This window comes from Euprymna scolopes, chromosome 7 (genome assembly GCF_053919585.1).
Source record: "Euprymna scolopes isolate OS-2025 chromosome 7, ASM5391958v1, whole genome shotgun sequence".
In the NCBI taxonomy this organism is placed as follows: domain Eukaryota; kingdom Metazoa; phylum Mollusca; class Cephalopoda; order Sepiida; family Sepiolidae; genus Euprymna; species Euprymna scolopes.
The window spans coordinates 155,075,312-155,089,065 of record NC_136488.1 but is presented as its reverse complement, the minus strand read 5'-3'; the positions used below and the strand labels follow the sequence as shown (position 1 = coordinate 155,089,065).

Genomic DNA, 13,754 nt, shown 5'->3' with positions numbered 1-13,754 from the left:
TATAACTGGCTAAACTATACATGTGCGGACATAACAACTGCCAGCTTTCAGCATCTCATGTGGTTTCGTCATGTACAGAATGCAACCTCTTACATCAACTCTGTAATATGCTTGGATACTCCAGGCACTAGGGAGCATGCCAGATTGAAGAAGACCTGAATTGAATGTGTAAAAAGATTTCACTGTATGCAGAATGACGGGTACCAATTCTTTGGATTAGACCACATGAAGAACATGTGTAAGACTGTTATTGACTGCCTTCGAATTTGGAACGCTCCTAAATCTCAGAATGATGATGATTGAAAAGGATGAACTTGGAGGACAGTTTCCTTCCTGTCTGGAGAATAGATAGTTGATTGGTTAGCTTGATAATGTAACATAGGGAAAGATTAGTAGTTGGATTTTAGTTGTAGTAGAAATCTTAGAAGCAAGGTGTAATTTACAATTGCAATAGGAATATTTGAACTCATGTAGAGATTGTATAAGTCATAGTTAAATCAAATGTATTTTAGGCTGAAATAGTTGTCATCCTTCTTCATGAATGCGTCAATCATGAGAAAAGTATCCAGAGAACTTTTTCAACTATGGTCGACAAAAGACAGATAATATCCATATTCCCCATCAAGAATCGAACCATAATACACATGAAATGTATGTTTTAATCACGTACATTAATTTAAATTTTGAATTAAACAGATTTACAAATTAGTGTTATTATTTTTTCATTATGATATATTTGAAAATATTGAAACCGAAGTATTAAATAGTTATGTTGTTGATGAAATATGAAAAAAAAATTAGTTCAGATTTTATGATGGATTTGTACAATAGCCATGAAATGTTTATTTTTAATGAAATATTTAACGTGAAGAATTTATAGAAGAAAGCAATTGCCCAATAGTCATGATTTGTATATTTTCAATGAAATATGAAAAAGATTTTATAATAAAATATATATAAATGTACAATAGCCATGAAATGTATCAATAAATCAAACATAAATTAAGATTTTATGAATAAGCATTTTTTTTCCATTAAATATCAAATATATGAACTTGGATAGATTTGCCAAATTCCATGTAATATATTTTTGATGGTCAATTCAAAATAGTAAAAGAAAAAAAAAATTACGAACATTTTGTTGAAAGCGCGTGTGTGTGTGGGGGGGGGGGGGTCGTGACATCATTCATCTTTTTTTTTATTCAAAAATTATGACTTAAATCATTATTTTTGTTTTGTTTGTTTGAATGTTTTTCTTTTTCACCAAACAAAAACTTTGCCACTGAGATAATGAATTTGAAAATCGTTATGCAACATCGAGGAACTAAATTTATCAACTCCAAAGTAATAACATTTCTGAATTCCAGCTCGAAAGAAAAGGCGCTCTAGAAAAAAATCTGGTGGGGAGAAACCAACGATTGAGTTGATCGCTGTCCATCCGTTGAAAATGATAGAATATCCCAAGGATGAAGGTAGTGTAGGCTATTGGCTAGCATGCTTTCCCTCGAGGATTGCTGCATGACAGCCGCATGATACCCTTGGGTGTGGTGGTTGTTGGGGGGGGGGTGCATTTTCATTGGGGAATCCCTCTCAATCAACCATCTATTTTTTTTCTTAAAATAGAATTTAGTTGAATTATGACTTGCAAAAAACAAAAAAAAAATATTTTCCTGGTGTTAATCTTTTTTTGTTTCCCTCCTATTTTTATGAATGTATTTATGTTTCCTCATCTTTTTAGATGAGGATTGATTATTTGGATTCTTCAGACTATTGTTCTCCTCTTGAGTGTTGTTTTCATGATGTCTTAATGTGACTTCCAACCTTCTTCGTGCATATCTTGTCAAACTCCAGAATCTTTCCGTCAACCTCGGGAATCTGCACAAAATTTCAAACAAAACCCTTTGTTTAATCCATAGAGATAGCATGCTTTTATTCCATCATCCATGGCCGGGTAAAATCTGAGTCATTTACAATTGTATTTTGAATGTTGCCCGCACTGAGGATTAAACCTTCAACCTCTAGAAGAGAAGGAACATGCAGAGGAGAGTGTGCTAGGGGTACCCAAACACTTGCCTCTTTTACTCCTGTTTTAAAAGTGCCCTTTTCAGAGGAATGTATTATAGGCTTGTACCCCACCATTACTATATTTTTTGCAGTTTTTTTTTTGTTTTTTCACTTAAACACCTGCTCTGAAAATGTTCTCTGTACGTTACTGTAGAAAAGTGTAACTTAAAACTAAATATTACCAAGTACTTTATCCACTATGCCACAGGTCCTTGCAGGCAAGATACACCTGAAGAAGGTCGGAAATTACATCGAAGGAAATGTGAAAATAACACTCAAGATGAGAAAAGTAGTCTGAAGAAATCAAATAGGAATGTTTCGAAATTTGAGATGAGAATTTGGTAATTTGTATTATTTTGATGCTTATTCTTGTTATTCACATCGTGTTTTGGAATCTAATGTAACCTCCAACCTTTCTAAACTTTGGAATCTAATAGTCAAACTCAAGAACTTGTATAGAATTTCAAACACTATTACCATGCTAATACCACATGTTCACATGGACATGTAGTGTATATAACTCTGGTTAACAATCAATTCTAAGTGACATTTCTCTGGAGGTTGATATTTCAATACTTACTACAGGGTGTAACGATAAAATTATCACCCTAGAAAAGACATGATTCCATTTCCATTTGATGAAAACTGGTTTTCTTTTTTTGGTCTTTAGTGTGGTTTCAAGTGAGGGCCACATCATGCCACCTCACATCTTCAAAGTCGAATTGAAAGTCAACACTAAAGTGTACCTGGATGTGCTGAAGAGTGAGGTGATCCCCTGGTGCAATTAGGTGGCCGCTGGCAAACCTCGGTTGTGGCAGCAGGACTCAATGCCAGCCCACAAGTCCAAAGAGACCCAGGCTTGGCTTCAGGAGTGCTACGATTTTGTACCCTTCTCTCACTGCCCCCCCCCCCAATCTTAACCCACTGGACTACTTCATTTGGTCATACGTTGAGAACATCACCAACATGACCTCCTAGTCTGATTGCTGCCATTCAACGAATATTTATTGAGCTCCTACTGGTGCTTGTGAAAAGGCATGCTCCCAGTTCTAGATCTGTATTGAGGCGGTGATTGAGGCTGAAGACAGTTACATTAAATATGTGTCAACTCTTCTACATAATCAAGTTATCAGAATTGATTATTTTTCAATAAGTGTTAAAATAAAGCTGTAGTTTTTTTCTTTAGGGCAATAACTTTATCATTCCACCCTGTAATTAAGAATAACATAATATGTCTATCCAGTCATGGCTGATAGAATGAGAACAATCTACCTCTGTAGATTAAATATAGAGTTCAGTTCAAACTTCTATAAAAGATTTAGAGTTTGGCATAAAGATTTCGAAGTTTAAAAAAATGAATATTGGAGGTTACATATATGGAAACACTGTAAATCTAAGGGCCAAGATGAGACTATTAGCCTGAATAACCCAAATATGAATATTTGGATGGATTTTGTCTTGAGTCAAAGTTGTCTGCCCTTGTCTTGTTCTTCCTGCTTTCCATCCATGCCTGTTATATTTTTACCTTGACTTGGAAATGTTTCATTGGGAGAACCAAAACAAATGTAGACCATAATTATTTATCTACTCTGAATTCTCATGGCACCACTGTGGGAAAAATATTTGCAAGTGCCATTTTATCTTTTTTTTTTTTTTTTTTTTTTTTTTTTTTTTTTTTTAATGGTGCGCATATAAAATGCAAGAGAATGGAGGGAAAAGGGACATTTTTTTTTTTTTTCTAACAAAATTTATTTGCTATTTTTGACCCAGAAAAATCTTTTCAAAATTAAATTTGCAACAAAACAAATGGTAGAAAGTAAACTTAACAGATTGAAAATAACTTGAATACATTAATACGGCTTTGTTTTCAAATGCTTAACCAGTCTCATCGTTAAGATCACATTTTCATCTAATTTTTAGTATAGTTAAAATATTTCTTAACATTAAAGGGACACTAAAGTCTACTAAATGGATCATCTGAATTCCTAAAGTTTTTTTTTTTATATATAATGAAAAAGTTTAAAACAATGAAATTTCAGACAATATTGAATGTTTAGTACATGAAGAGTGGATAAGCATATAAACAGACTATTAGAAATAAGTGTTGTCAATTTTATTAGTCTTTTCATACTTATCCACTATTCCATACATTTCACACATACATGTGTGGATAGAGGGAAATAGATTTTAAATAAAGTTCATTAAATATTATTATAATAAAAGAAAATTTTATGTTGTAAAAGAAAATATTTCTTTTTTTATATTTATAGAAATTATTTGAATAACTTTCTTTTGTCTTATATTTTAACTCAAACCGGAAGTAGCAGGAAGCAGATTATATCCTGATGCTATTTTGGCCTAACAGTATTTTCTGCCGATCTTGAATCTACATTTATTTTTTATGTCCACTGTCCCACTAAATAGTCACCCATCTGATACTGAACAAGCTCAACATCACTTAACTTTGTTGATCTAATGAGAATTTGTGTATCAAAGTGATTATACTGCTAAAAGTTAGGGTCTGTTTAAACAGTTATCACAATTTTTTTTTTTTTTTTTTTTTTGAATCAGTTGTTAGAAGTTGCAACCTTAAGTTATTAATTACGATGACTACTACTATTTATCTAGTGTTTTGCCTCAATTTATGGGATGAGGAACTATTATTTACATGGTTTTGTCTTGAGATTTCTGTCTTTGTCAGCATTGTAATCTATACGTCCATTCATTCAGACATATCATTCATGTTTCTATATGGTTATGTTCCCACCACACTGGTTAAAATTTGGTTCTATCAGATAAGTTTGTCTGAAGATACTCGATTTATAACCAAAAATGCACTGAACATCAATGTTATTGTCCCCCCCCCATCCTTGCAAAATTCAATCATACGCTACAAAAACAATTTTCCTCTACAAAACAATCCAATGAATCCATATTTGAAAAATATGGAGAAATTGAAATATAAAACTTTTTTATAAAATTACTGAATTCAGCATTAAATAATCCCCCAAAAGGTTGACATTCCATAAAATAAAAACGATCAAACCAAATCCATATTCAAAATGGTTTACTGAACATTTAAACTTCAAATTTGAACTGCTGTAGTCTAACACCTAGATAAACAACATGATTGACACTCATGTCACCTGTTAAGTAAAATTAAAATAAATTTATGAATATTGGAATACCCAATTTGTTTAACAATTTATGTACTTGCCTCCTCACAAAAGTTGGATTATTCTGGTGGAGGATAGCCTCATCAGATGCCACATGGGGATTTATGACGGGTAGTAATCACTAATAAAACATTCCATCAATCCTTTGATATTGTCTGGCTGACAGATGAATCTGCTTTACTTGAAACAATTTTTTTTTTCTCCTTACATCAAGTGGCTTCATGCCTTGTCTGGAGCGATTTCCACAAAAAATGAATTCAATTAGTGCTATATGTTATTTTAAGGACTTTCAAAATGTCCCAATTTTGATCAAAGGGACGTAACTCATCTACATGTACAGAAAAAAAATACTTGTCTCTATATCTCATCACTATAATAAATATTAGTGTGTGTGTGTGTGTGTGTGTGTGTATGTATGTATGTATATATATATATATATATATATATATATATATATCCCTCCTGTCCTGCATAAGGTCTCTCACAAGAATAATTATCAATGTATTATTTTATATTGTTATTGTTTTAACTTATTTCCTCGTATAAAATGCATTAACAATCATCAATAGAAATTTTGTCCTTAAACGTAATACAGTACGGCACAATCACGTTGACACACCGGTTCTTACCAGATCACCAAAGTTAAGCAACATTGAACCTGGCATCTATCGGATAGGTGACCATTTGGGAAGGCTAGGCTCTGTATGTACCTTCTGGGAAGGTTGGGAGTGCAGGCCAGCACCCTCACCCCCCCAAAAAAGAACTCCCTGCTACAAAAGCATCTACAAAGTTTTAGATGGCCTAGGCCATCTAAAGGCTAAAGGCATAGGCTATGGGTTTTTTTTTGGAGGGGGGGGGGGTTATTAAACGTAATACATTGCAGAATTTCTGCAACAACAAAAAATCAGTTTTGTCTGGTTCAAATGCTGTACTAACTAAGTTAAGTTATGTTTAATGAAAGATGAATTTTTAAGAGAGCAAATATTTAAAGTTCATTATTCTGTATTGCCAATTCTTTTTATCTTTGATAGATCATGGCATATTTGGTGTCCCATTACAAGTACAATTGGAGAATGACCAAAAACGGTACCCTTTTCTTGAAGTTCCTCTCTTTTTCAAACAGGTAAGAACATTTCAAACAATATTCTAATATGTATATAGATATCTCAGTTTACATTCCAAAGCCCAAAAAAGTATGTTTATATTTTTTCATAATATTTTATTTTGTCTTACACATTTCATTGAATGGTATACAATTGAAAATAATAACTGTCTCTGATGAGTTGTTTGGTGTTCGTATGCCATTCAGCGAAAAATGTAAGACAAAATAAAATATGAAAGAAAAAAACATTTTTTTTTAACTTTGGAATATAAACTACTCATTAAAACATTTTCATTGAGCTTAAATAATCATGCCAATTGGAAAATTTTTTATATATCAGTGTATATTTTATAATTGAAAGTGTGTGTGTGTGTATATATTTAGCTATTTATATTTTATGATTTGAAAGGTTAATCTTCAAATTTAGAATTTTTTATTGTTTGAAAACCCACGAGTTTTCAATGTTTTCTCATCTCCTCAGAGGAAAAATATTAGCGAATGTTTTTATTGGTTTGCACCTTATTTGCTAAAAGCAATAAACATAAAAAATTAAAGTTTTTAAAACATTTTAAGGTACATAGAATAAGAAAAATGGGCATTGAGACAGAAAAAGGATGTTGTACTTTAAATCCAAAATGAATGAAGATTAGCCTTTTCAAATCATAAAATTTAAACACCTAAATTTTGATTCATTTGCTCTATCTTGTATATTGCTAAATTTCATTTAGCTGGGATTGTCTTATATAAAATATTACATCTAATATTTTGTAAGACCGAAAAATCACTGGATTTACATGCCAGTAGATATATTTCATTATTCTGAAGTGTGTGTGTGTGTGTGTGTGTGTGTATATATATATATATATATATATATATATATATATATATATATATATATTATATATAAGCAAACTATGCAAAAACTAGTGTTGTGACAATTAATCAGAATTGGAAAAATCAGAAATTTGGGGGATATCAGAATCAGAAAAATTTGTGCACATATCTTGATGTCAAAGTGTCTTTTAATTATTATTTTTTATTTGATTTTGTTCTAAATCTTATACTGCTGGTCATAAGTATTTATTGATTTTAAATTCTCAGTAAAACTAAAATCTATATATCATCTTCCACAAGTGTTTTTGCGTTTGTGAAAATATTTGCACATTTAACATTTTTTTTATTGTAATCATGAATAAATAACAATTTTAGGGTTATATATTTAGAGATTTATAAAGAATTGGAATCGGCAATTTAGTATGGAATCCGGTGGAGGGAAGGGGATATTGAAATCATCCCATCACTAGCCGAAACTTCACTTGGAGTTCATCAGGCTAACTGCAATGAGTAACATGCTACAATCCCTTTTATAAACAAATGATGTTTGCATCAAACTCTTATCCCTATAGATTAATTTTTAGTTTTATTGCCTATTAAAAGATGTACTTCCCGCCATCTAAATTTATTCTTATTAGCCAATAAAATTTTACTGGTTATTTTTGGATTTTTCAAAAATACTTGATAACATTTTGAGTTAAAAGACCTTTAGAAATTAGTGTAAACGTGTATTTAATGTACTTAAATAAAATGTGTGTTCAACTCTTGTAGAAAATTTTATTGACTGATGATAATGTAGGAGAAAGGTATAGGGCTTTTAAATATCTATATAATAAAGTAATCTTGATTTTTTTTGTTCTTTCCTGCCTCTACAGCTCCAATCTGAAAATAGACATTTCCAAAATAAATTTTTCAAAATCAGCACATATAGCATTTCTTACATTGTGTTACACAAAACATACATACATATATATATATATATATACATACACACACTAGAACACCTGTCTCAAGATGGGTAAAATTAATTTCCTAAATACAACAATTTTGCACCACTTTTGTCCCTTTTAGAAAAAATAAAATCAACATAATGCTACTAAACCTTTTTTCTAGAATCCTTACTCCACTTTTGATATGATTTTGTAAGAAAATGTCTAAAATTTATGGATTAAGCTTAGAGTTTAAAGAAAAAAATTCGGAATTTTATCTAATGAATATGGATCAAATTCCCTGCAAATTTGATATATCTTAATTTTCAAATGGGAGATGATACTCATATTATGCCCCCCGCAAAAAAATAAATGTTAAAATACTAAAAAAAAAAAAAAAAAAAAAAAAAAAAATGAAATCCGAAGAATATTTATTAATTGAAATACAATACCTATTCTTAAAATTTCACAAAAATCAGATGTCTGAATTTTCATGAAGCACTTACATTCCTTTTGTATTAGACTAAATATAGCCCAAATTATTACCCTTATGATTAACATCTATGTTCCAAAATTCATGATCACTTAATTAGTTAAGGAGTGAGTTTTTTTAATACAGATATGTATACACATAACTTATGCAATATTGACATTAAAAAAAATGACTTTAAACCATGCGATGTTAATGCTTGAAGCAATGGCAATAAGCTATTACATCATACAAAAAGCATATTATACAGTATCTCTCATTAAGAACTGAGCTTATTCCAGATTTGTTAATAAGTATAAAGTATTTAGTTTTTGTTTAAAAACAAATTAGTTTTATCGCCTGCATCACTTTGAGTCTTAAGGGGTACATCTGCTACTTGTCTCTCCCTCCTGGACAGGGTTTAAAAGGATCGCCTACCTGATAGGTCCTAAACTGTCATCTAAGCTTCAGCCTCTGTCCCATCGACTGCATCCCTCTGCCTGTTCTACAAGTATTTTAATGGTAAATGCTCTAACAAACTACAAGCACTTGTACCCCCTCGACGTAAATACCCTCAACAAACTCAACAAGCAGCCACCCCTACACAGTAGAGATCCCTAGGTATAAGAAAGCCTTCTACTCCAATAGTTTCTTCCCCAGAACTGAAACTCCAGGATTCTGCTTTCCCAATTGTACTGACATGCAAAAGTTCAAATATAATGTGAACAGACATCTTGCTGCTCAACTCCCTTCATAGTATCCCTGCAACTTACATACCCAATAGTAGCTCCCTACTTCAAAGTGGCACTGTACCTTGTTTGGGGTGAAAATTGAATAAAAAAAAATTATTTTCTGTTAATTTTCTTATGTTCTATGCTTTTATTTTAATCTGTAACAGAAGCGAACAACAAAATAAAAAAAATTTAAAAAAAAAAAAGGGGGGGGGATGGATAATGCATACTTGTCCATATGTCATTTGTAAAAAGAATAGGTAACATAACTTCTCCATGAAATTCTTTATTTGGCCAATCAACTCTGGTATTCTGACTTCCTTACTCCTCCCACACCTTTCCTCATCCATCACAGATTCTCTGCCTCTTTTTAATCTATTATGTCACTCAAAAACTGATGCTCGATTCATGCAAGATGGTCCAAAAGCCGTCTGAAGCATTCCATACGTTTCTGTGGCATTTGTTCCAAGTTTAAAACGGGATTTTTGTTGCATATCGTTCATTTAAAGTATCCTCACATCCAGATTGCATTTTTGAAATTCACCAGCTGTGACAATAAGGCTTAAGTAAGGTGTATTCCAATTTCTGCTGGAGCTGTTCATTTGAACATGAAATCATTAAATTTGGTTAGTCATCTCATAAGATATATAGCAATAACATAGGAATTTTCAAGAGTCTACAAACTATCCGAGGAGGAAGTACCTTTACCTCGGAAAAGCGCTAGATGAAGACCAGCTCTGAGTTGTCATCTATCTGATCATCAGATCATGGGAGTGTAACGGAACTAAACAACAAAAAGAAACACAGAATGGCTTACTTGAGAATTCAGAATTTGTCGGAAGTCAAGGCTAGAAGCATGAGCATGCTCAGACAGTACATTTTATCATCTCTGTTACAAGTTCTATATGCAAATTTATCAGCACAGTCAGGTGTATATATTGAGTGGTCTTAGCAATTAGGCGGTTTGGTTTTTCTTTTCTTACCTTTTTAATCGGGTAGTGCTGTGGTGTGAAATGGAGAAAGATGACCAATTTGTAACCTAATCTTTACAAACTTTTTTTTTTCCAGTTGATAGAGTTTTTGATGGATTACGGTGTCCATGTGGAAGGAATTCTTAGAATCCCAGGATCATTTGGAAGAATTAAGGTAAGTGGAAAACGGTAATGTCAATAGTTACCTCCCTTGTTGAAGATATCTTTGAATAAGAATTTTCCTGTTTATAGTTAAGTGGCAAAGAAGAATCATTAATTTTGATGTACCTGGTGCCTGCTCAAGAAGTCAACCTATGAAAAGGTGGTATGATAACACCAAGCAGGACCTGAAACATAGGTTAACAGAAGCATTGTCAATGGATTTAATTAAGTGGAGGGAAATCATTCGATCAAGTTGATGACCCAAATGGCTAACCCTCGAAATTGGAAACAAGTGACAATAAATGTGTAATAGATAATCATAAATAGATATGTTGCAATATTTTTTATATGAATGGAAGGTATGATTAAAGAAAATTGGAAGGTTCTACATATAGACACTGGCGATAGGAACTGATCAATCAAATGGAGCCATGTTCTGCTAGCAACCAATCAGAAACCGGAATTGTTCCATAAAAATACTGGATCTTTTAGAATTCCCGCATATAATTTGTTCGTGTCCGCATGAAAGATCTTTGCCCGCAAAAGTTTAAAGTCCAAGACTTATACAGATCAGCTGCCCACCAAAAACTTTTTCATCTCTGACTTATACAGATTAGCTACCCATTGAAAACCCTTCCAAAATTAAATATGCTTTTCAATTCAAAAAGATATATCTACAAAACTATGATATGCTTAATAAAGTTTAATAAGCAATATTGCTCTCATATATTTTTATTACAGTAAGATTTTTCTTTCATAAATTCTATTAAGTTATTTAACCACTTATTTTTTAATATGAATGTTTATATTGCAGATCCATACTTTTTCTAATGGTATTAGCATGTGTAGATGTTGCCTTGAGGTGTGGAAATGGTTTGGTTGCGACACTGTTAATGCAACAATAGTTAGTCATTTAAATAGATGTTCTAAGGGAAATAACTATGTAAAGACTCATATCTGTTAAAAACGTAATGGGTTCTTTGTTGTAGCGAAATTCAAAAATTGAAATATTGAATTAAGTGAAACCTATGGTATCTGCTGAAATTTCATGTCACAGTAATGAAAATATCCTAAAATTACGAAAAATGATAATGTAGAAAATTATTAATGGAATGTTATTGAAAACTATTAGAAAAAATTAAGTTCTGCTAAATTGGACAAAGATTTCCAGTTTTTCGAAAATATTTATCTCCCTTTTTGTTGCGGTACTGGATATGACCTTAAACTATATCCAGTGGTGAGGCCCCAGCTTGTGGGCTTTGGGGAGTGTGGAGCCACCCTTTAATTACCATTACTCCCAGGTCCACTCTGACCCAGAGTGGTAGTACCTGTTAGGGTTCCAACTATGGGTTAAATAGAAATCGACATGAAAACAACAAATATATTCTATTAAAAATTTTTTCTTCAAAATCTTTGGATTCGGCATTTAAATAACCCGAAAAGGGTTGATATGCCGTAAAACAAAAACAACCAACCCTTTTTGTTGCATATATATTTTTTTTACGTTGTCTTCGAAAACTATTCCATTTTCGAATTTCGCTACAATAACAAAGAAATCTGCATGATGCATGCGACTGACTTCCAGTTAGGGTCAGTTGAGGTTTGCGCAGAGAATTATTTTTCTTAAGAACTTTGCTTTTGTGATTTCACGACATTAGTTACAGTACACAAGTTAATTTATTTATACAGTGTAGATTTATTTTTCCAATTTTCCCATGTAATTTCTGGATTTTATAAAATACCTTATTGCAAAAGTATTATTGCATTAAATCTTTATTTCAAAAATTATTGGACACTTTTAATTTTTTTTTTTTTTTAAATTCTATTTTGTTGTCCATTTTCCCGGGTAACGCTAAATAACCATACTAGTTGTACATAAACAGACCACCATGTGTCCTTGAAAAAGGGCGCATTGACCAAAACATTGTATAGGCATGAATAACAATGTTGATAATCTAAAAAAGACATGTAAAATAACTCCATGTCAACTGAAATAGTCAAACTACTAAAAGATTTGGTCTTATGAAATTTAAAAAAAAAAAAAAAAATTGTATTTGTTTTATTTATTATAGAATTTGCGAACAGATCTGGAAGAACAGTTTTATCAGGGAAGGTTTGATTGGGAATCTATGAGTCCAAATGATGGATCTGCTTTGATGAAGCAGTTTTTAAGAGACTTGCCCAACCCACTGCTCACTCACGAATACAGAGAATCTTTTGCTCAAGTACAATGTAAGCATCTTTTAAAATAACTTTTCTTTTGTTTCTATTGACATTATTGCCATTTTTTTTTTTTTTTTAATTTTTAATTTTTTAAAAATGTTTTTAAAATTTTAAAAAAAAATTTTTTTTTTAATTTTTTATTTATTTATTTTTTTTTTTTTTTTACATGTATGATGACTACAGAAACACTAAAACATTTGGAAATAAACTCGATGATCCATTGTATGATGTTTCATATTTTAATGTAATGAAAGGTTCTATCCTCGCTCTTTCATTAAAGGAAAGAGGGGAAAGTTCCTTGTCTGTCACCCGAAGCATTCTCACTTGTGTGAAGTAGATTTTTGTGTGATACCACAGCCTTCTTTAACCCATACAGACACACACACACACACATTCATCTAGAAACCAAATGGCACAATAAGAACATATTAACATTTGATGCTTTACATTTCTTAAATTTGGAGGGTATGGAGTGATGGATGTTATGTTTTTGTAATTTTTTTTTTTTTTCTTAACTTTAATTCAATTTTTTTTTTTTTTTTTTCAAATTTTATTTCTTAACTTTTATTCATTTTTATTTTATTTCTCAACTTTCATTCATATTTCCAGTCATTTCCAATTTGAGGGATCAGATGAAAGCATTGAATCTCCTAATCATGGCACTTCCAGATGCCCACAGAAATTCTCTTGAGGTTTGTATTGAAACCAGAAGTGTACGGATAGTTCTCTGGAGCAATTGTTTATATAGTAAAGACTTTAAAGTCATCAGAACACATTCCACTAAAATATTTGTAAAACAGGCACAGTGATGCAAAATTGTGGCGAATACGTAAAGAATTTCTAATTTTTCGGAAGAGTATATGCATGAAAAGAGATGGTAGTAACATAACTGTTTCTGCATAAAATGGATCTGTAAAAAATGTACTGGAATTTTAACATGTTGGAGGGGCTGTTTTTGCATGAGAAAATAAATATTTGGATCTTGGAATGTAACTATACTGTCATTCTTTTATATATTCTGTTATATTTAACATACGTTGAACTTCTAAGCAAAAAGGATTAGTATCTACAATAAAATATAATTGGCAAAAAC

At 31.6% G+C, this 13,754-nt stretch overlaps 1 protein-coding gene across 8 annotated transcripts in view; it reads left to right on the top strand.

The window, feature by feature from the left end:
* The window catches only part of LOC145280080 (rho GTPase-activating protein 18-like), a 312,700-nt gene that overhangs the window by 281,244 nt on the left and 17,702 nt on the right, over positions 1-13,754 (top strand). For 5 of the 8 annotated variants that reach the window (XM_080131781.1, XM_080131780.1, XM_080131783.1 and 2 more), the window contains 5 exons: positions 1,368-1,472; positions 6,272-6,363; positions 10,374-10,451; positions 12,511-12,670; positions 13,271-13,353. In XM_080131781.1, coding sequence (XP_079987907.1) covers positions 1,368-1,472; positions 6,272-6,363; positions 10,374-10,451; positions 12,511-12,670; positions 13,271-13,353 — 518 coding nt within the window. The remainder of the gene's footprint in view (positions 1-1,367; positions 1,473-6,271; positions 6,364-10,373; positions 10,452-12,510; positions 12,671-13,270; positions 13,354-13,754) is intronic. The other 3 variants (XM_080131785.1, XM_080131786.1, XM_080131787.1) reach the window with 1 other exon arrangement.